The sequence below is a fragment of the Carcharodon carcharias genome, chromosome 15 (assembly GCF_017639515.1).
Source record: "Carcharodon carcharias isolate sCarCar2 chromosome 15, sCarCar2.pri, whole genome shotgun sequence".
NCBI lineage: Eukaryota > Metazoa > Chordata > Chondrichthyes > Lamniformes > Lamnidae > Carcharodon > Carcharodon carcharias.
Genome location: NC_054481.1, coordinates 79,108,884 through 79,133,424, shown reverse-complemented (window position 1 = coordinate 79,133,424; position 24,541 = coordinate 79,108,884). Strand labels below are relative to the sequence as shown.

Below are 24,541 nucleotides of genomic sequence, written 5' to 3'. Positions count from 1 at the left end.
CTCTTACTGTTTATGTGCTGATAAACGGGGATCCCAAATACTTCTGTGTTGGCTGCAAGTCTTTTCTCATAACCCCTTTTTGCTTCTTCACCTCTCCCCTGAACCATGTGTATGCTGCTTGGTTCTCAATTGTATTTTCTACCTGACACCTGTCATAAGCACTGTCAAGTAAGGAGTTAAAGATCTAATTTAGCCGTAGCTTTTCCCAAATTTCAGTAACACTAATATCCTGCTGAATGTCAAACCAGAATATAGAGCCACAGTTCCAATCCCTGCTGGATGGACTGGGATTTGGATGCTGCATCTTCTGACTTCAAGGTGGAAATGCTACCACTAAACCAAAGGCTGGGACGAGATAGGGAAATTTTGCTGAACCCCATGCAAGCACTTCCAGGACAATCGGCAAAACTGGGAATAAATATAAAATCATATTTAATTGAGTCCAATGAAGTTAAAAGTCCTAGATCTTTGTGCAGTCGATTTTTTATTCTCTCCTCTTTGGTACTTTGCTAACTTATTAGCAACGCTCCACTTTCACACCCTACATTTTGCCAATTGTCCTCCAAACACATATTGAGGGTTCTGGATTGGTGGATGGAAATTGAGGTAATTGAATGGCCAGAATGATTGGTTAATGTAAAAGCGATATCAAAAACTCTAAGCAATGAAAATGTTAATGCTAAAAGAAGCATTTCAACAAAGAAACTTGGTATAGTTTGTATTTCAAATGGACCCCTGCTTACCTTAGACTGCATCGCAGACAACAGAGTAATTTGTCTTTCAAAGGGTCTATCAAGTGTAAGTATTTTGGTTAGGTGTCACTGGGCAGGATTTTCCTATGGATTTCAGGAGCCCAGGTTAGAGCAAATGGGGGTCACATGACTGCCCTTGCTGGGAGCCAGACCAGGTGAGCTATTTTTCCAGATGTAACCTCCCAGTTTCCACCTCTGGGAACATTGCCCTGTTATGGATGGTGGTCAGGCAGCTGTAAAGCTTCAGCAGCCCCACTGCTGAGGCAGGTCTGAGAACACTAGGGCACCTCTAAATGGCGGCTCCATCAGAGGGCTAAAAATAAGTTAACATTTCAGAGGGAAGGAGGTTGCCTGCCTGCAGAATGGAAGCAATGCCCTCGGGGGTAACTGTGGTGGCTGCCTTTCATTCCTGCAGCTCCATACAGCCTCCAGCCATCTTAGTTGCCTCCCCACATGGTGGGAGACGGTTGAGGTGGGGGGTGGGGGGGAGCTGATCAGCGATTGGAAAAATGCCAGCAAACCTGAAAAATCACCCCTAACTGGGCATTGGCAAGTAAATTGGTGCCCACTTCTGTAGAAAGTTTAGGAGAACTGTATCCTAGACCGTCTCTGGGAAACGTTTCTGGGAAACTTCCCTGGGAACAGGAATGTATTGGTGAGATGTCCTGACCCAGCTCCACACTGTTATCCCTTTCCTCACATGCCCACACTCCCAAACCCATTCTCAAGGAGCTAGGAAAAATCAGCCCAATGAGAATGATAGACTTTCCTCAAGGTTCCAATGTAACTCAAAGACTGCCTTTCTCATGGCATTGCAGGTGGAACAACATTCAGCCAAAGTGTATTTGTAGAAGAGAAAAGAAACAGCAGCAGTTCACAATGCTACTTTTTAAGCATTCATTGAGCTTGCCAAGTGTTTGCACCTGAGACTTCAAATGGGTTTCATTGAATTTGAAATGCGTACAAAATATTAAACCTTAGAGTGGAAGCCAGACTCTAACCTAAAACTCAGAGTTAAGAACATTTTGCATGTTTACTCAGAAAATATTCCTGTGATTATATCTTAAGTGTTACTTTCCTGCATTTACTAACACACAAAATAATTTCTGCTGATCACTAGGTTACAAAAAAGCTTCTATATCCCAGAAACAGTATAAATAACTTCTAGTACCGAACAGGTTAAAATAAATTCGACAATCTACTCAAAGTTGGAGATTGTCTTTTTAATGTTTACTTCTCAAGCTGATGTTAATTTCTACATTCAGAATTTTTTATCTTTGATGGAGCTCATCAGGCTGTCGACTATAGTCAATAAATTCATTTTCATTCATTTAATTCGGAAAGAAATAAATGTGTTTTCACAATGGAAATCCATTTCCTCATTAAGGTGATTAGTTTTACAAGTGAAATATTTAGAAACATATTTTTGAGTGATAAAAACTGCATAAAAATAGAACCAACTGTAATTATTGGGTTGATAGATTTTTAATGAGGCACTTACATGTTAAAAGTGTTAGCGTTCCTCTTCACTATTGAGACTCGGCAGCATTCCTTTCTAACAAACATTCCTGCCACTTCAAGGACAGGGTATGTAAAGCTTCTTAAATATAGGAACCAATAAAAATTTTACTAATTGTTTCTGAAAATTGGTGTTAAGGTCCCTGCTCTTCCTGATATTTATTAATGATTTACACCTTGGGTACAAGGGCATAATTTAAAAGCTTGCAGATGATACAAAACTTGGAAGCAGTGTGCACTGTGAGGAGGATAGCGTAGAACTTCAAAAGGATATAGAGAAGTTGGGGGAATGGACAGACAAATGGCAGATGAAATTTAATGCAGAGAAGTGTGAAATGATTCATTTTGGTAGGAAGAACATAGAGAGACAATAAAGAGGGTACAACTCTAAAAAGGGGGTGCAGGAGCTGAAGAAGAGTCATACCGACTTGAAACGTTAACTCCATTTCTCTCTCCAAAGTTGCTGTCAGACCAGAGTTTTTCCAGCATTTTCTGTTTTTAGTTCAGACTTCTAGCATCCACAATATTTTGCTTTTATCTTAGAGGTTAAGTTGAACTTGTCCCTAGTTCGGCCTCAGTTGGAGTGTTGCAACCAGCTCTGGGCACCACACTTTAGGAGGAATGTGAAAACATTGGAGAGAGTGCGGAAAAGGTTCACGAGAATTGTTCCAGGGATGAGGAACTTCAGTTATGATGACAGATTGGAGAAGCTGGGACTGCTCTCCTTGGAGAAAAGAACGCTGAGAGGAGATTTGATAGAAGTATTCAGGATCATGAGGGGTTGTGAAAGGATCAAGAACAAGGAGGCACAGGTTTAAAGTAATTGGCAAAAGAAGAAGTGATATGAAAAAAGAATCTTTTTCACAAAGAGAGTGATTAGGCTCTGGAATGCACTGCCTGGGAGGGTGGTGGAGGCAGGTTCAATTGAAGCATTCAGAAGGGAATTAGACTATTATCTGAAAAGGAAGAATGTACAGGGCTATGGGGAGAAGGTGGGAAAATGGCATTAAGGGAATTGCTAATTTGGAGAGCTGGTGCAGACACAATGGGCTGAATAGCCTCCTGCTACACTGTAACAATTCTCTGATTCTATGTTTGAACCCTTCCAATCTGCTCCTGCCACAGTACCAGAACAGTTTTAAAAAAGTCACAAATGACATTCTTCGAAACTGTGACAAAGAAAAACTTTCCCTCTTTGTCCTTCTTGACCTGTCTGCAGCCTTTTACATGGTTGACTACACCATCCTCCTCCAACCTGCCTCTACTGTTGTCCAGCTGGGTGGGCCTGCTCTCACTTGGTTCCATTCTTATCTATCTAATCATAATCAGAGAATCACCTATAATGGTTTCTCTTCCTGCTCCCGTGCTCTGGTATCCCTCAAGGATCCATCATTTCCACTCTTTCTTCCTTATCTCCTCGCTGCCTCTCAAAAGTAACAGCATTAGTTTTCACATGTACAGTGACAACACCCAGAACAACCTCTCCACCACCCCTCTCAACCGCTCCACCATCACCCGATTATCAGGCTGCTTACCCAACATCCAATACCGGATGAGCAGAAATTTCATCTAATTAATATTGGGAAGACTCAAGCCATTGTTTTCAGTCCCTGCTTCAAACTCTGTTCTATAGCTACTGTCTCTATCCCTTTCCCCAGCAACAGCCTGAGACTAAACCAGATTAGTCACAACCTTGGTGTCACATTTGATCCTTGAGATGAGTTTTCAACCTCATGTCTGCTCTTACACTTAAGACCTCCTATTTCCAACTCAGTAACATCGGCTCGACTTTGCCCATCTCAGCTGCTCTGCTACTGAAACCTGAAGAATCCTGCTATGGATACCATGACGTAGGCTCCAGATCCAGACCCTACTATATATCTCCCCACAAGTCTTTATTCCCACGGAGATAGAGTTACTTAATTTACTTCAAGTCTTACATTGTTACGAGTCTTATGCACTTACCCTATTATTACAACCTTAATGCTATTCTAACATTATTGCTTTAACATTAACAACATTCTCACTACCCAATCTCCCCCCTTAAAGTTTTTGAAGTGAGAGGTTCAGCCAGTCTGGGTGCCTTATAACTCTTTCACATCTTGTTCGCCATTCTGTCAGGAGAGTGTTGCTTGTTCTTGTTGTTGACTCAGAGGTTGTACTGGCATTTGGGTATGGTTCCATCCATTTCTCCCATTGCTTGATGTTAAATCACACCTGGTTGGCTGTGCATGGCTGCTGTTACTCTTGATCGTTTCTTGCAGGATGGATGAAAATGATATTTGTCTACTTGGTGGTGACTTTTCTTCTTTTTCCATTCGGGCCGTTGGGAAGCTCTCTGAGGCTGAGGAAGTGTGTTCCTGTGGCTAGAAGATGATTGAGTAGTATGCTCACCTCTGTTTTTTGTTGTTGATGGTGCGAGATTGTTACCAGGTTCCAGCATCCCTTTAAGTTCTGGCACCCTGGCTTGAAGTTGCTGTGTGTGCCCAGTGGTTGGTGTATCTACCCTGTACCACCATCATAATTGGAAGTAGAGACTCCTCAGTCTATTGATCCTTCTCTGATACCACTTCCACTGGAGGAACAAGGGAAATCTCATTGGTGGGAGGTTGGCCTGACCATTGGGAACTTTCCAGGATCTGGAATGATGAACAAGCTGCTCCGCAAAAAAGAGAAATCACAGGTGAAATCAGAATATACTTTAGCTGTTACACTCTCTTAGTAAATTTGGCTGTCCCCAATATTTTATTGGATCTCAGGTGACATAAACGTCAAAGGATTTTAAAACATCATCAAATTTGTCAAATGACTCATTGCTAGCTTGTCATGCAGTGATGTCATCTGCAATTGGCCCAATCAATTAAAAAGTGTATTGACTTGTCCTGCTTCTGATTTTTTATTTAGGCCTGTAGCAATCTTTTCCTCCAGGGACTCCAATTCTGTGACTGGTCTGGGCTATAGGTGAGTCCCAACGGAGCTGGAAGTGTGGAAATGTGATCCTTTTTGAAGATTTTTAAAATTGCAAGTACAGCTTTAAGAGATTATTGGCTTCCAAGATGGTGTTGCCGGTCACTACCAAACAATGGATCTTCCCACGCTTGCCAGTTTTTGGTGGGTTTTCCAAAATGGTGGCAGCGTGCTTCTGCCTGAAGAAGAAGGGTCCACCATGGCTGCAAGGGTCAGCTGGCTGCCAACTTAATTTAATCAGCGGTATCATGGTGCGAGTTGGGATGTGTAGAAAAGAACTGCAGACTTGCTGTTTAGGAAATCAGATGGTCACGAGGTACCTGAAGCAGACAATTTGTTTTTCTCTCTTTGCCGAACACGGGAGCCATGTTGAGATTTGGAGTCTGGAATCGAGATTAGCGATGGGTTTCTTTCAAATGACGCTTCCGACTGGATGAGTGAATGAAAAGGGGCTTCTCAGGACTGGCTGGCCTAGAATTTAAAATATTTTATCTCAGCCTTACAGGCTGTGAGCTCTGCTTGTTGGAGCTGGACTTCCAAGGGAGATTCAGTGGAGTCTTTTGCTGGAGTAAAACTTCTTTTTGCTTCCAGGCTGTCTCTCACTCTGGAGCTTTGTTGTTTCTGGTGAACTTTCTCTGCATCTGTAGCTTTAGTTGGGAGTTTGTTTTAATTCCGAATTTGTTGAAGGTTTTTTTTTGCATTCTTGTAAGGATAAGGGTTTTTGATTTGGATGCTGCCACCATGAAGAATCCTGCTTCAGACACCATGAAATAAGCTTTGCAATTGTGAGTATATTAACAGCAAGTCTTTGTCAACAACTCATAACCAAACAAATATATACAGTCGAAGGTACAGGTATGGAGCTGACTCCATCCTAGGTCTTCACACATCTCTGCCCATCTCTGGGCTGACCCTGGGTCAAGTGCCTTCTTACATCACCATGTGGGTGGTACTGTACTCAGTCCCAGACCCAACTATTCCAAAACCCTCTTTCATGCTTCTGTTATCTCTAGGCTTCACTATTCCAATGTACTCCTGGCTGGTCTCCCACATTCTATGCTTCATAAACTCGAGGTCACCCCAAAATCCATGTCCTATTTCCTATCACTCCTGTGCTCACTAACTGACTCTTGGTTAAGCAATGCCTTTATTTTAAAATTCTCAACCTTGTTGTGAAATCCCTGTTTAGCCTCACCCCTCCCTGTCTCTGTAATCTCCTCCAACTCCCTACCCCCACCTGTGCTCCATCTCTTCTGGTCGCTTGAGCAGTCCCAATTTTAATAGATCCACCATTAGTGGCTGTGCCTTCAGCAGTCTGGGCGCTAAGCTCTGGAATTCCCTCTCTAAACCTCTCCACCTCACTTTATTCCTTTAAGATATTATTGGAAGTGTTTTGGGTCATCCATCCTAATGTCTTCTTATGTTTGACAAGGTGAAGTACCTTGGGATGTTTTAGTATGATGTTATATAGATGTAAGTCATTGTTACTGTTGTTGTGCCGTCTCTCTGCAGGGGCACACCCAATTCAATTAGCCAAGAGAACCTAGGTGCAGTGTGTTACAAGCCTTAGGAATGCATATTGTGGAAGTTTAATCAGCTAATATCTTAGACTTAACTAGAGGAAGAGTACAAGAACAATAGTAATCCATTCACCCCCTCAAGCCTGTCCTACCATTTAATTAGGTCATGACGAATCTGTAAACTAACAATATTAACCAGCTTTCACAACCCTCTAGGGAAGAGTGATCATAGCATGCTAGAATTTCAAGTTCAGTTTGAGATCAAGAAACTTGAGTCTCACACTAGTGTTCTGCAATTAAACAAAGGTAACTACATAATCAAAACGGCAGATTTGGCTCTAGTGGACTGGGCTGGAAGACTACAAAGTAGGGCAGTTGATGAACAGTGGCAAATATTTAAGGTGATATTCAATTCCTCCCAAGTAAAATAAATTCCAAAGAGGAAGAAGGATGGTAAGAGGGGGAGAAAGCATCCATGGCTAAGCAAGGACGTTAAAGATAACAAAGGCAAAAGCTAAGGCATACCAAATTGCAAAAGTCAGTGGCAGGCTGGAATATTGAGAAACTTTTAAAGATCAGCAAAGGGTTACTAAAAAAAATAATAAAAAGAGCAGAAATGAAAGAAAACGAATTCAAAATGTAAACACTGATAGCAAAAGCTTCTACAAGTATATAAAAAGGAAAGAGAGTAGCTAAAGTGAATGTTGGTCCCTTGGAGAATGAGACTGGGGAGTTAATAGTGGGGAACACAGAAATGGCTGAGATGCTTAATCAATATTTTGCCTCAGTTTTCACAGTGGAGGACACCAGTACCACCCCAATAGTAACAGGTTGTGCAGAGGATATAGAGAAGGAGAAACTTAGAACAATCACCATCAATAGAGAAAAAGTACTGAGCTAACTATTGGGATTAAAGAGTGACAAGTCCCCAAGGCCTGATGGCCAACATCCCAGGGTCTTAAAGGAAGTGGCCCCAGAGATAATGGATGCATTGGCTATAATATTCCAAAATTTCCTGGATTCTGGGAAGGTTCCAGTGGATTGGCAAAATGCTAATATAACACCCTTATTCAAAAAGGGGGGGTGGGGGGGAGGCAGAAGGCAGGAAACTATAGACCAGTTGGTTTAACGTCTGTCATTGGGAAATTATTGGAATCCATTATTAAGGAAGTAGTAATGGGGCATTTGGAAAGTCAAAATGCAATCCATCAGAGTCAGCATGGTTTGATGAAGAGTAAATTGTGTTTGACTAATTTGCTAGAGTTCTTTGAAGATGTGGCAAGCCAAGTGGATAATGAAGATCCTGTTGATGTAGCATATCTGGACTTCTAGAAGGCCTTTGATAAGGTGCAGCACAAAAGATTAATACACAAGATAAGATCATACAGAGTTAGGGGTAATATATTAGCTTGGATAGAGGATTGGCTAACCAAGAAGCAGAGAGTCGGGATAAATAAGTCTTTTTCTGGATGGCAAGCTGTAACTAGTGGGGTGCCACAGGGTCGGTCCTTGGGCCCCAGCTATTTATAATCTATATTAATGGCTTGGATTCAGGGATAGAGGGTACTGTAGCTAAATTTGTAGAAGACACCAAAATAGGTGGGAAAGGAAGTTGCAATGAAATAAGAAATTTACAAATGGATATGGACAGGTTAGGCGAATGGGCCAAAATTTGGCAGATGGAGTTTAAACATGGATAAGTGTGAGGTTATCCATTTTGGTTGGAAGAATAAAGAGGGGACTTATTATTTAAATGGAGAGAAACTTCAGAATGCTTCAGTGCAGAGGGATCTGGGTGTCCTTATGCATGAATCGCTGAAAGCTAGTATGCAGGTACAGCAGGTAATAAGGAAGGCAAATAGAATTTTGGCATTTATTGCTAAAGGAATAGAGTATAAAAATAGGGAAGTGTTGTTGCAACTGTACAAGGCATTGGTGAGACTGCACCTGGAGTACTGTGCACGGTTTTGGTCCCTTTACTTGAGGAAGGATGTAGTTGCATTGGAGGCGGTTCAGAGGAGGTTCACTAGATTTATTCCAGAGATACAGGGCTTGTCTTATGAGGAGAGATTGAGCAGTTTAGGTCTATACTCGCTAGAGTTTAGAAGGATGAGAGGAGATCTAATTGAGGTTTGTAAGATGCTAAAGGGGATAGACAGAGTAGACGATCAGCAGATGTTTTCCCTTTTGGGGCATTCTAGAATGAGAGGCCATAGTTTTAGGTTAAGGGGTGGTGGATTTAAATCAGAGATGAGGAGGAATTACTTTTCTCAAAGGCTCATGAATCTGTGAAATTCATTACCTCAGAGTGCAGTGGATGCCGGGACGCTGAATAAATTTAAAGAGAGATAGACGGATTTTTAATTAGTAACTGGTTGAAAGCTTATGAGAGAGGGCGGGAAATTGAAGTTGAGGCCGAAATGAGATCAGCCATGATCATATTGAATGGCGGGGCAGACTCGAGGGGCTAAATTGCCTCCTCCTGCTCCTGATTCTTATGTGCTTATGTTACTATGACTTCCATCTTCAGAATGCATCTCCAGTTCTGCAGCACTTGGTATCTAAGTTCTCCCTGCTTCCTTTCTGAAATAGAGGAGTGATGTTTGCAATTTCCAATCCAAAGGCAATCTGGTTCTCAATTCTGGAGAGGATTGTAAAATTTTGAATCTACATGTCCCTCTTAAAACCTTGTGCTTGAATCCATCAGGTTCAGGAGCTCTGTCTACCTTAAGACCCCTCCTTTCTCCATTCAATAAAACGTTATTGAATCTTATAATCTTTATTTTTAGGCTCCCTTGTACCATTGGTATTTTTTTCTCTCTCTCCACTGTGAATACGAATACACAAAATTCACTTAACAAAGTAACTATTTTCATATTGTCCATTATAGTGTCACCTGCATCCAACTTCAATGGACCAACACCTCTTTCTCTTAATAATCTCTTAATTTGCGAAAACTGTTACTGTTCATCAACCAATGAACTGTTCAGTTCAGTTTATTTCTCATTTGCTTTACTCGAATTCAAAACTATTGTTGAATTAAAGAAGGTGCTGTGGGCCATCAGCCGCAGCAGAATTATATTCAACCACGATCTGTAATCTCATGGCCTGACATATCCCCCACCCTACCATTACCACCAAACTAGGGGTTCAATAAGAGTGCAGGAGCAGCACCAGGCATAACTAAAAATGAGTTGTCAACCTGGTGAGCTACACAACAGGACAGCTCGCGTGCTAAACAGAGGAAGAAGCATGCAATATACAGAACTAAGCGATCCCACAATCAATGGATTATATCAAAGCTCTGCAGATCTGCCACATCCAGCCATGAATATTGGTGGACAGTTAAACAACTCACTGGAGGAGGCAGCTCCACAAATATCCCCATCCTCAGTGATGGAGGAGCCCAGCACATCAGTGTAAAGGATAAGGCCGAAGCATTTGCTACAATCTTCAGCCAGAAGTGTGGAGTATATAATTCACCTCAGCCTCCTCCTGAGGTCCCCAACAAATGCCAGTCTTCAGTCAATTCAATTCACTCCACATGATATCAAGAAATGGCTGATGGCACTGGATATCACGAGGGCTATGGGCCTCAACAACATTCTGGCAATGGTGCTGAAGACTTGTGTTCCATAACTAGTTGCACATCTAGCCAAGCTGTTCCAGTACAGCTACAACACTGGCATCTCTACAGCAATATACAAAATTGCCCAGGTATGTCCTGTCCATAATAAAAAGGACAAATCCAATCCAGCCAATTGCTGCTCCATCAGTCTAGTCTCGATTATCAGCAAAGCGATGGAATGTGTCATCGACAGTGCTTTCAAGCTGCACTCACTCAGCAATAACTTGCTCACTGGTGCTCAGTTTGGGTTCCGACAGGGTCACTTAGGCCCTGTTCTGATGATGAGTCATATTAGACTTGAAACATTAACTCTGTTTCTCTCTACAGATGCTGCCAGAGCTTCAGTTTTTCCAGAATTTTCTGAATTTATTTCACTCAGCCCCTGTCTTCATTACAGCCTTGGTCCAAACATGGAGAAAAGGCAAATTAACTCAAGAAGAGAGATGAGAGTGACATCAAGGCAGCATTTAGGAGCCATATAAATACTGTGGCCGCAAGAGCAGGTAAGAGGCTAGGAATCCTGTGGCAAGTAACTCACCTCCTGACTCCTCAAAGCCTGTCCACCATCTACAAGGCACAAGTCAGGAGTGTGATGGAATACTGCCCACTTGCCTGGATGAATGCAGCTCCCACAACACTCAAGAAGCTTGACACCATCCAGGACAAAGCAGCCCCGCTTGATTGGCACCCCATCCAGCAAACATTCACTCCCTCCACCACTGATGAACAGTAGCAGCAGCAATGTGTATCATCTACAAGATGCACTGCAGGAATTCAACAAGGCTCCTTCAACAGCTCCTAACAAACCCACAACCTCTGCCACCTCAAAATACAAAGGCAAAACATGCTTGGGAACACATGGCTTAACCAGTGATGCCCAAATTCCAAATTAAATAAAAACCCATTAACTATCTAGACTTGGAAATATATTGTCGTTCCTTCACTGTCACTGGGTCAAAATCCTGGCACTCCTTCCCTAACAGCACTGTGGGTGTACCTACACCACATGGACTGCACCAGTTCAAGACGGCAGCTCACTACCACCTTCTCAGGGGCAATTAGGGATGGGCAATAAATGCTGGCCCAGCCAGTGACACCCACATCTCGTGAATGAATTTTTAAAAACTTCTTTCTTCATGCAAAATCTGGTATCAAATCAAACATATTAGCGTTAAAATTTACAAGATGTTCCTTTCTTGTCAGGTTGGTTTGATACTTAACATTATATCTAGCATGGTCTGTTCCCTTGATAATTCTAAAACTCTCAAATATATTCACTAAATTCATTGCTTTAATCACTTTACAGAATCACAATCACAGAATCACACAGTGCAGAAGAGGCCCTTTGGCCCGTCGAGTCTGCACCAACACGTGAGAAACACCAGACCGACCTACCTAATCCCATTTACCAGCACTTGGCCCATAACCCTGAATGTTATGACATGCCAAGTGCTCATCCAGGTGCTTTTTAAAGGATGTGAGGCAACCCGATCATCACCACCCTCTGGGTAAAAAAGTTTTTCCTCACATCTCCCCTAAACCTCCTGCCCCTCACCTTGAACTTAAGTCCCCTTGTGACTGACCCTTCAACTAAGGGGAACAGCTGCTCCCTATCCAATCTGTCCATGCCCCTCATAATCTTGTACATCTCAATCAGGTCGCCCCTCAGTCTTCTCTGCTCCAACGAAAACAACCCAAGCCTATCCAAAACAAAAACAGAATTACCTGGAAAAACTCAGCAGGTCTGGCAGCATCGGCGGAGAAGAAAAGAGTTGACGTTTCGAGTCCTCATGACCCTTCGACAGAACTTGCGTTCGAGGACTCGAACGCAAGTTCTGTCGAAGGGTCATGAGGACTCGAAACGTCAACTCTTTTCTTCTCCGCCGATGCTGCCAGACCTGCTGAGTTTTTCCAGGTAATTCTGTTTTTGTTTTGGATTTTCAGCATCCGCAGTTTTTTTGTTTTTAACCAAGCCTATCCAACCTCTGTTCATAACTTAAATGTTTCATCCCAGGCAACATCCTAGTGAATCTCCTCTTCACCCCCTCCAGTGCAATCACATCCTTCCTATAATGTGGCGACCAGAACTGCACACAGTACTCCAGCTGTGGCCTCACCAAGGTTCTATACGACTCCAACATGACTTCCCTACTTTTTAAATCTATGCCTCGATTGATAAAGCCAGGTGTTCCATATGCCTTTTTCACCACCCCACTAACAAGCCCCTCCACCTTCAGAGATCTATGGACACACAGGCCAAGGTCCCTTTGTTCCTCAGCACTTCCTAGTGCCATGCCGTTCATTGGAGGGAGTAATTTGACAAGGAAATATTCAAAGTGTATCACCTCACACTTTTCAGGGTTAAGTTCCATCTGCCAGTTACCTGCCCATTTGACCATCCTGTCTATATCTTCCTGTAGCCCAAGACACTCAACCTCACTGTTAACCACCCGGCCAATCTTTGTGTCATCTATGACTTTAGCCATCCTGCTTCTCTTAGGGAAGCAATGTAGTAAGAATTAAAATCTCCCATTAAAACTAGTGTTTGAGGTATGTGTTTCTCCTCAATTTCTGAATGTATCCATCCCATTGCTATTTCATTTCTATATGAACATGGGTTGGTAACTCCTAGCATAGGCTTGCTTCCTATGCTGTTGCTTAACTCTAACCCTAGTAAAATAGTCCCTTATAATTCAAAAGTCTAAACTAATGCTCCAGTGACATAGTTCAAATCTCACCATGGCAGCTGAGGGAATTCAAATTCAATTAATTAATACATCTGGAATTAAAAAGCTAGTGTTAAAATAATGATCATAAAACTACTGGCTCATTGTAAAAAAAAAACAATTTGGTTCCCTAATGTTCTTTAGGGAAGGAAATCTGCCATCTTTACCTGTTCTGGCCAAAATGTAACTCCAGATCCACACCATGTGATTGACTCTTAACCATCCTCTGAAATGGCCGAGCAAGCCACTTATGGAAGTCTCTTACCCAGAGTACATTCTGTACCTTTGCTGCACTCAGTGCTTCTTCCATCTGCCAGATTGTGTGCGTGGCAGGTGGTGAGGACACTAACAAGAGGGAAAAAACCTATTTAACCTCATCCTCGCTGATCTATCTATCATAGATGCAACTGTCCTTCTGCACAGAAGTCCCATCTTCACACTGAGGATACCCTCCATTGTGTTGTGTGACACTGCCATCATACTAAATGGGATTGATTTTGACAGATCTGGCAGCTTAAGACTGGGTATTGTTATGATCTCCACAGAGACTGTTACATTTAAAGAGAAATTCAAACACCCAGTTAAATAATGAAAGAATGAATCCACATGAATCCATGGTTTAAAACAAATTAATTTTGCTATATAAGAATCAACTAAAACAAACACCACTCAGTGAACCCTGTCTTAGGTAATTACTTTATACTTTACATCAAAAAGCACAACAAAATACAAGCACAGACATTGTAAACTACAACCTTGAACTGAACCCTCGCTTTTCTACTATGACTCTCCCCTTACCACCACCTCCACCACCAGGGAGTCCTTGGTTACTTATCAGTTCCTTGCAGGTTGCCCATTTTCTTGGGACCAACTTCAAACTTTTCTATAGTTGCCTTGTGAGGCTTGGGCTGTTTCATATCAAGCTTCATCTTCATTCACAATTTTTGCACATAGACTTAAACAGAAAATTAGAAACACTCTGGTTTCTAATAGCTCTATTCTCTGGCTTCATGGGTGCTTTACAGCTCCTGGCAAAACTTTCTCTCTCTGCCTGATTCCAAGATGACCTGCTTGTTTTCACTATGAGCATTACTTTAGATATCTCCCTCTAACTCCAAGCTAGGCAAATCTTCCAGCCTCCTTTGCCTCACCAAGTGTGAGCTCGCACCTGCATTCTTTGCAATGAATGATAAGGTTAGCATTTTCTCTGCTTAAGGTGCAGCCTGACAAACATCTATCTCTTTTGCTCCCTTGATGCTCAGCAAGGTGCAAACTGTACAAGACCAAAGCTGAACTGTCTGCCTGTTCTGTAACTGAACTGTTGGTTTCTGTGAACAAACACACAAAGATGAATTAAAACAAAGGAACCACTCTAACACCCACAGCCTATGTCCCATGGCAAAGTGCCATATCTGGGATGCTCCTAATGGAAACCTTTTACCTTCAAAACAACCCCTTGATTCTGTGACCCACATGAATAATGTATCTCTCTAATGAAGTTGATGGTCATCTTTCCAGACTTGCTGGTTCAACCAAGAAACCCTTTGCTTACAATGATGTTTCTAACATCTTTTTCTAAAACTACATGACTAATTTAAACCACTTATGAAGGCAACTGTAGACATCTTGTCTCTACGGAGAGCTCATAAATGGGTAAGCCATTGTTTAACTCTATTATTAAATAAACATCAGTTAAGCTTTGAACTGTAATTACCCCAGGTCTTCTGAATTGCACTTACTTCAGGGTTATGTATCAGTTTCTCAATCAGATGTTTCTATTTATCTTATATTTAACACACTAATTCCTAAAACCAAACGTTATTTTCCACAACATATGAATTACGAAAATAGATATACGCAACAATATCTATGAGACACTGTGAGCCATCAACAGCAGAATTGTATTCATTTACAATCTGTAACCTCATAGCCCAACATATCCCTCACTCTACCATCACTATCAAGCTGGGGATCAACCCTGGCTCAATGAGAAGTGCAGGGGCGCACCAGGCATTGCCAAAAATGAGGTTCCAACCCAGTGAAGCTACAACATAGAGCTACATGTGTGACAAACATGAGAAGAAACATGCCATAGACAAAGTTAAGTGACACCATAAAAAAAAAGATGAGATCTAAGCTAAGCAGCCATGCAACATCTATTCGTGAACAGTAGTAGACTATCAAACAATTAACTGGTGGAGGAGGAGGCTTGAAAAACATTCACTTCCACAAAAGATGGGGGAGCCCAGCATATCAGTGCAAAAGACAAGGCTGAAGAATTTACAACCACCTTCAGCTCAAAGTGCCAAATGGATGATCCATCTCTGCTTCATCCAGAGGCCCCCAGCATCACGGATGCCAGTCTTCAGCCAATTTGATTCACTCCGTGTGATATCAAGAAACAACTGGATACTGCAAAGGCTGTGGGCCCTGACAATATTCCGGCAATAGTACTGAAGACTTGTGCCCCAGAACTTTCCGCGCCTCCAGCCAAGCTGTTCCAGTGCAGCTACAACACTGGCATCTACCCGGCTAAGTGGAAAATTGCCCAGATATGTCCTGTACTCAAAAAACAGGACAAATCCAACCCGGCCAATTACCACTCTTTCAGTCTACTCTCCATCATCAGCAAAGTGATGGAAAATCTTGTCAGCAGTGCTATCAAATGGTACTTACTCATCAATAACCTGTGCACTGATGTCCAGTTTGGGTTCTGCCAGCACCACTCCACTCCAGATCTTAATAATGCCGTGGCCCAAGCATGGACGGAAAAGCTGAATTTCAGAGGTGAGGTGAGAGAACTTGATGTTAAGGCGGCATTTTACTGCCTGTGGTATCAAGGAGTCTGAGCAAAACTGAAGTCAATGGGAATCGGGTTGGAGTGGCACCTAGCACATAGGAAGATGTTTGTTGGAGGTCAAACATCTGTCCCAGCATGTTGCTGCAGGAGTTTGTCAGGGCTTTTTTTTAACAACAATCAATGATAGTTTCATGGTCACCGTTACTGAGATTTGAACCCATGTCCCCAGAGGATTAGCCTGGGTCACTAGTTCAGTGACATTACCACCACACTACCATCTCCCTACTAAGGAAACAGAGAGATGGATGTATCTGTGCACATATTACTGAAGATAGCAGGGCAGGTTGCAAAAGTGGTTTAATTAGCCTAACTTTACATTCTTTGTACATATTCTTGCAGCATATAGGAAGGATTTTTCAAGCTTATTAACAACCTCCTTTGAGTGAAATGAATGCTCCCACTGCAGCCAACAAGTACTGAAAGGAGGCTTAAACTCAGGGCCATGTAGCTCATAGGCATGAGTTCTACCAACAGAGCCACTCAGAGGGCAGTACCCTCAGCCCAATTAACTTTAGCTGTTTCATTAATGACATTCCTTCCTGTCAGAAGGTCAAAAATAGGAATGTGCATTGTCACAACAGTGGGTTATAGCCCTGAATTATTTACAATCAGATATAACTCTTGGGTCGAAAGGGATCAAAGGATATGGGGAGAAAATGGCAGCAGGCTATTGAGTTGGATGATCAGCCATGATCATAATGAATGATAGAGCAGGCTCGAAGGGCCAAATGGCCTACTCCTGCTCCTAGTTTCTATGTTTATATCTTGAACTGCAGCATTTCAAGAAGGCAACTCACCACCTCCTTCTCAAGGGCAATTAGAAAAGGGCAATAAATGTTGGTCCAGCCAGCGATACCCAAATCCTAAAATTGAATAATAAAAAAAATCTAACTTGCCTTCCACTACATGAAAGAATGATAAGTGAGTTTTTGACTTATCATAGCAAACAATTTTTATCACTTAGTCCACAACGCACCCAGACATGAGGTGAGGAAAACCCCTGTGGTGGAAAGGGTTGAAAAGCAAAGGTCCAAAATCACCTTTTTCCTCTCAAGCATACTACACTTAGCATGTAACATCTCAAATTACTCACAGACTAGATCCCAAAACATTACTCCCTAAAAGAAATCAGACTAATTTTACAATTGAATGAATTGTTTTCACCCTATCCTTAGGGAGCTTATTCCATAGATTTATCAACTCCTCACTGAAATATTAATATTGCCCGCTTCTTTGGGAGGAGCCCTACCCCTGTTCAATGGTCCCCATCACCCATTTCCAATATTCCTCCTCCAGCTGGGCCCCTCCCTCTGACCTCTCACCTGCTTTTGATCTTTTTGTTGTGAACTCTTAGCATGACATCAGCCACCTCAATTTCTCTGCTCCCCTCACTCACCCTCTCTAACCTGTTTACCTCTGAACTTGCTGCACTCAGTTCTCTCAGGTCTAACCCTGACATGGTTACCAAACCTGCTGACAAGGGCAGTGCTGTTGTTGTCAGGTGAACAGACTTTGCAGAGGTCGAATATCAACTCTCCAATGCTTCCTCCTACCTCCCCCTGGACCATGAACCAACACCAAACTTTGTTCCAGAACAGTCACTGAGCTCATCTCCTCCGAAGATCTTCCCTCCATGGCTTTCTACCTTATAGTCCTCCAACTCCACACAGCTCACTTCTACCTCCTTCCCAAGATCCAAAAGCAGCACTACCCTGGTCAACCCATCGTTTCAGCCTGTTCCCGGCCCACTGAGCTGATTTCTTCCTGCCTTGACTCTATTCTTTGTTCCCTTGTCCAGCCTCCCCCTGACAACATCTATGACTCTTCCGATGCCCTCTGTCACTTCAACAGTTTCCAATTTCTTGGCTCTTTACCATGAATATCCAATCTCTCCCCAACTGCATCCCCTGCCAGAACAATCTGGAGCTCTTCGCTTCTTCCTTGAATGGAGGCCCAACCAGTTTTCATCAACCAACACTCTCCTCTGCCTAGCTGAACTTGTTCCCTTACTGAACAATTTCTCCTTTAATGCATCTCACTTCCATCAAATAAAAGGAGTCACTATGGGTACCCGTATGGGTTCTAGCTAAGCTTGCCTTTTTGTAGGATATCTCAAACAATCATTGTTCCATTCCTACTTGGGGCCCCCACCCTCAACTCTTTTTCCAGTACATTGATGACTATATTGGTGAAGTGTCCTGCAAAACTTCAACTTTGCTTCCAAATTCTACCCTTCTCTCAGTTTCACATGGTCCATCAGGGCTATGGACCAAGTGCTGGAAAATGGGACTTGAATAAGTAGGTGCTTGATGACTGACGTGGACACGATGGGCCAAAGGGCCTGTTTCTGCGCTGTATAACTATCTCTGACTTTTCTCTTCCCTTCATTGACTTCTCTGTCTCCATTTCTGGCAATAGGCTATTAGTACTCATTATAAGCCCACAGACTTCCATAGCTATCTTGATTACACTTACTCACACCCTATACCCCCATCTTTCAGCATTCTGACGAGACCATTCCCTCCATGATACCCTGCTCCACTCCTTAGTCATCCCCAATACCCATCCCTTTCCTACAGGATCTTTCCATGCAAGTGAAGGAGATGTAACGCCTGTCCTTTAACCTCATCCCTCCTTACTGCCCAAGGTACCAAACACTCCTTCCAGGTGAAGCAGCGATTTGCGATTTTTAAATCTTTCAATTTAGTCTACTGCATTTACTGCTCACAGTGTGGTCTCTTCTGCAATGGGAAGGCCAAACACAGATTGGATGACTGCTTTTGGGGAACATCTGCAAACATAACTCAGAGCTTCCTGTGGTCTGCCATTTTAATTCTGGATCTTGCTCTCACATTGACATCTCTGTCTTCAGTTTACTGCAATGTTCCAGTGAAGCTCAATGGAAGTTTGAGGGAACAGCATCTAATCTTTCGATTAGGCACTTCACAACCTCCTGGACTCAACATTTGAGTTCAACAACTTCAGACCAGAAACTCTGCCCCATCTCTTTCCTTTTCTTTGCTTGTTTTTTTTTTGTTTCTTTCAGACGGTAACACTCCTGCTCCAGGTTCATCTTATGTTTCTTTTCTTGCCCCCTCACCATTCCCTTTGGCCCTGGAAGGCTAACTCCTCTGTTTTTCAATCTCTCCTGTCTTCTACCCTCTCACAGACCTCCTTTACCTTTGTCCCACTCACTGCTTAAATCCTATTACATCTGGAACTTGTTCCAGTTCTGATGAAAGGTCACAGACCTGAAACATTAACTGTTTCCCTCTCTATACAGATGCTGCCTAATCTGCTGAGTTTTTTTTCTCAGCATTTTCTATTTTTATTTCACATTTCCAGCATCTGCAGTATTTGACTTTTCTATTAACATTGGGCTCTATTTTAACTCATACATGAGTTAAAATCAGGCCCAATTCTGCAAATTAGTTTTGAAATTTCCTCTTTCCAAGCTCAGACTGTGTTCTGCTGGTTCGGACTAGGTGAAATAGCTTGTCAGGGTTATACTTCCTACTTCTTTTAGAACCCTGGAAACAACACATGACTTGATTTTCAGAATTATATTCTTTATTTTTATCCTGCTTGTTTTATTTCTTCTGCCATACACCTTTGTGAATGTGGGACCTGTAGAACTCTCATTTCTTCCAGTTTCTCCATTTATCCAGCTATAATGCAGTGTGACAAATCCCAATTCTGGGTGACAGAAAAATCACTGCACTATATCATTAACCCAGGGAATCTGTTCAATTATACATCATCCCCTGAAGTATTGAGTACCTGCCTGCCTCAGGTATTAAATTACCATATCTGCCATTGAGGGTTCAATTCAAATGTCCCAGCACTTAAAAGACATGTCAACTTGATACCAAGCCAACCACAAATATATTCCAATAAATACCCCCATGCTGAAGAGGTAAGGCAAACACACAAATTTGGATTTGAGCCTTCCTATGATAGATACATGGAACTCCTGCAGTCAACTGGGTTGGCAGCACAGCTTCTCATATAGCATAGTGCATTATCAGATTCAACCCTATCTATGTTACAGACATCAAGCATGCATCGTGAAATAGTGGTCCCACCAACTGGAGCTTTGAAACTCCCACTATAAAGACTCCTCACTGCAAACAAGAGGGAAATTGCCACCTGTGAAATCATTTTGACAAACCTTTCCTTTGGTTTTTATATACATCAAATATCTCTGAGGAAAAAATAATCACATCTTGTGCAAACTGATTCACTAAAGTTTACAAAGATTCTTAATAGCTCCCAAACAGAGTTATTTTCTACAGAAGCTGCTTCTTATTGTTCCAGAGACAAAGATTACATTAAGGTTTCAGCAGCCTTTAGAAGAAGTCAAAGTGCGATGGGTATATGAGAACATCTTTATGCTCTAAGCCTAATAATTCCAAAGATGACAATTTTTCCAGTTTTTAATATTCAAAGCCAAGTTCTTTATATTGCAATCATATCTCTGTATTCCTGCTCTTTAGAAAATGCGCACAGCTATCTGAACAAGTCAGCCGAGTATCTAATGGTGAAAGACAACCACTTAGTGAGACTACCACGAAATAAAGGTCCAGCTAACATTTATTTTTATTTATTCATAGATGTGGGCATCACCGGCTTAGCCAACATTTATTGCCCATCCCTAGTCACCCTTGAGAAGATGGTGGTGAGCTGCCTTCTTGAACCGCTGCAGTCCATGTGGTGTAGGTACACCCACAGTGCTGTTAGGGAGGGAGTTCCAGGATTTTGACCCAGTGACAGTGAAGGAACGGCGATATATTTTCAAGTCAGGATGGTGAGTGGTTTGGAGGGGAACTTCCAGGTGGTGGCTTTCCCATGTGCCTGCTGCCCTTGTCCTTTGAGGTTTTGGGTTTGGAGGGTGCTGTCAAAGGAGCTTTGGTGAGTTGCTGCAGTGCATCAACTGCACTCTGCTGCCACTGTGTGTCAGTGTGGAAGGAGTGAATGTTGAAGGTAGTGGATGAAAAACCAATCAAGTGGGCTGCTGTACTCATCTAAGAAAGTGAAGAATTTTCCATCATACTCCTGAACTGTGCCTTGGAGATGGTAGAGAGGCTTTGGGGAGATAGGTGATGAGTTACTCAATACAGAATACCCAACTCCTGACCTATTCTTGTAGTCACAGTATTTAAGTGGTTGGTCCAGTTAAGTTTCTGGTCAAAAGTAATGTCCAGGATATTGATAAAAGGGGATTCAGCAATGGTAATGCCAATGGAAGGTTCAATTCTTTCTTGCATGAAATGATCACTGTCTAGCACTTGTGTGGTTTGCATGTTACTTGCTATTTACCAAGCCTGAAAGTTGTTCAGGTCTTGCTGCATGTTGACACAGACTGCTCCAATATTTGAAGACTTGTGAATGGCACTGAACATTGTGCAATCTTCAGTAAGCATCCGCGTTTCTGACCATATTTTGGAGGGAAAGTTATTGATGAAGCAACTGAAGATGGATACTGTCCTGAGGAACTCCTGCAGTGATGTTGTGGGGCTGAGGTGATTGGCCTCCAACAACCACAACCATCTTCCTTTGTGCTAGGTATGACTCCAACCAGTGATGGTGGGGTCTCAGGTGGAGGTCGAGATGGATCATCCACAAATGCTTCAGCCTTATTTTTACACTCTCACTCTGGGTCCGCCATCATTCAGGATGGGGATGTGTGTGGAGCTTCCTCTTCCTCTTAGTTCTTTCATTTCCCACCACCATAAGAAGGAGGAATCTCCAGTAGAAAACCTCTCTCTATCCTGGGCAAGAACAGAAAAAAATCACTCATTTGCTTTTCAAACAACATGGCCCTAACAACTGGAAAATCATTCCTCTAGTTCAGCTCCTGTATGAGGGAGGAGAGAATGCAGGTGTATCAGAGTTTATGTTAAATGAAAAATACAAGTATTTTGTGCCAGACCGGAATTTCTATCTGAATTTATTTTCTAATGAATGTGGGAGGTAGAAAATACTAAATTTGTAAATCCAAAATCCAAATCTAAATAAAACATCAAATTAACAGAATGATCACCAATCCGTTTTGCTCTATTCAGTCACATAAACTTTCTGCTAATTGAACAAAATGTGCAGGAAAGCCCAATGTATTTGCAATTCAGAAAATCTCATCTCTGCAAACACCAGAGTTGTGATTCAATCAACTGTTCAACAAAACACAATTAATTAAATATCTACTAGCAAATTAAATCAGTAACTGTCCAGACCACAAACATTCCTTCAGTAAAGCAGCAGGCCAGGTAAAAAGTTAAGTGCTGTTGCTTAATCCAAGTTTGCATTTCTCAAGAGCTCGAAATTGTGATTAGAATTAATTATTTTTTGCAGTTTGAGACAATTGGAGATTTAATCACGGTGTTCTCATACTGCTGTGTTCTGGTCCTCACTCCCAAACTGAAAACTAATGGCAACCTCATGGGAACATGCACTAACACAGCCAATATTCAACACACTTACTTTTCTAGTTCACATTAGGATTCCATGTCAAACCAGCATTTCGGACAGAGCGTAAGACATCTGTACAAAGAAGAAGCGTGCCTGCAGTTGAAAGGTCTATTTTGACTATTTATCCAACAATTCAATTTCTGTTGCTTTTAACTGAAAACAATAAACCGGGTTGGCACGGAGACAAAATATTACCCGACAAGCGGAACAGACTTTACACTGGCTGATGAGGAGGAGCCGAGAGCTGAGCGCTTATTAGCACACTCACCGATACCATTTATATTTTCTTCACAGGAATACCAAATGCCCGTGTGGAAGTAGCGGAACAGGAATTTGTCGTCTCCAGTATCCCAGCTGTAATGGACCTGGTTGGATGTGGTGCTGTTCACGTTGCCGCCGGTGCCGTTAAAGTTGATGCAGTTTAATTTAATCTCCTTGTCACAGTTTGGTTTGGGCACTTTCTGTGTTCCCTCACACCAGTATGTAGTAATGAAAGCAGTTGTGGAGAAAAAGAGAGCCAACAAGTTTAAGCTCACCGCCAGCATGGCTCTACATTTTCTGGTGGTTTTCATTGTAACGTCAAGTGACTGTTTACCGACTACTTTCCCGTGTTGTGAGCGAGCCTTCACGGCCAGAACCTCTGACAAAATAAACAGCTACTTTCCCAGTCCTGCACAGGAGCCTGGAAAACCAATCAATGCCACCAGTTCATCGCTTCACTCTGGGTCGAATCCTCTTCTCCAAGGTGTCCGGACTGGGAGTGTTCCTGAGCAGTCAGGTATCTGTCCCAGATTGAATGAGGAATGAAGGTAGCAGACTGGGAAAGACTGTGCGTCCACACGGCTGGAGAGACAGCATCATCTTCAGCAGCACACACGGTGCAGTGGGACTAGTGCCGCCCTGTGACAGTCACCTGGTGGTGTGCACGATTCTCCGGCAGCGTTTACTAACTCCATCCAGACCCTGCTGCCCAAGTGCCCCCTGTACTCTGCAGCACGTCTAACACGCACTTTGCCGAAATAAATCATTTTTATTCTAAATAACTATGTGACATCTTGTTATAAATATATATAGAGAGATTGATCTAACTCACAGCTCATTTTGGATGCATCGGGCATTTTATGAGAGTGAGAGATTTTTAGACGAAATGATTTGCCAAATTACCTCTCAGTCAATAAAATCATTTGAATTGTAGGGGGAGAAACAGAAACGGAGTGAATATATTGGTAGAAAAATAATTAGGCTCTGAGTCTGTTTTTCAAAGCAGCTGTAAGTACAAGTGGGCCATTATTTAAACAAGTGTAAGTTTGTCTTATAGAACACCACCTCTCTCCCGGCCTGTCTCACTGTCACTTTGAGGCTGTTGGGGAAATAAATCAATCCTAGGTGAATATTTGCCTCACAAACATTCAATCTTCCTTTCTAAGTAAATATGTTACAATTAAGAGTTTGGAAATGAGGGAATGCACCATTAGTTAATGCTGATTATCCCAGTGAGAATTACTATATAAATATTTAGCAGTTTTTACTATTCAGTGATCAGATATGATAACATTCTGTGTGAGTTTTGGGCCATTCCGCAATTGGGTGTCTTTGATGGGGTTACATGTTATGTGATATCGTTTGTCTGGATGGTGAGAATTTACAAATGGAAGGGTCTGTGGGTTTGGCTCCGGGTCTGGGCTTAAACCCAGGGAAATGTTAACACATCAAACAGCGAGCTGGCTCCACCTCACAAACTTCCACTTTTCACTTGAACAGATGAGACGGTGTGTGTATGCCGGAGGCCCCAGGGGACAGGCGGGTTTATTACCCAATTAAAGCAATAGTCTTCAACTTGACATGTCGGCTCGCCCCGTTTCCTAGTCTTTCCGAAAGTTACAGTGAAAGCAAAGTGAGAATACAAGAAGGGCAACTGAGGGGCTGAATCAATCACATTGAAATCCTGTCACAAATACTCATTACTGTGTGCAGCTGCTTTCTTACCTGCTGATGAGAATGGACTTGTTCGCGGTAAATTTCCTGAGAGTTTTCTGCCTACACTTTAGGTGTTTGCTCTATGAGAACGAACAATGTTTTTCCTGATTTAGACTGGACATCAG

General features: G+C 42.3%; 1 protein-coding gene across 1 annotated transcript in view; it reads right to left on the bottom strand.

Moving 5' to 3' along the window:
* The window catches only part of gsg1l (gsg1-like), a 508,795-nt gene extending 485,784 nt beyond the window's left edge, over positions 1 to 23,011 (bottom strand). The window contains exon 1 of the mRNA XM_041207077.1: positions 22,708 to 23,011. Within this exon, the coding sequence (XP_041063011.1) occupies positions 22,708 to 23,011 (304 nt within the window). The remainder of the gene's footprint in view (positions 1 to 22,707) is intronic.
* Positions 23,012 to 24,541: the final 1,530 nt, after the last annotated feature.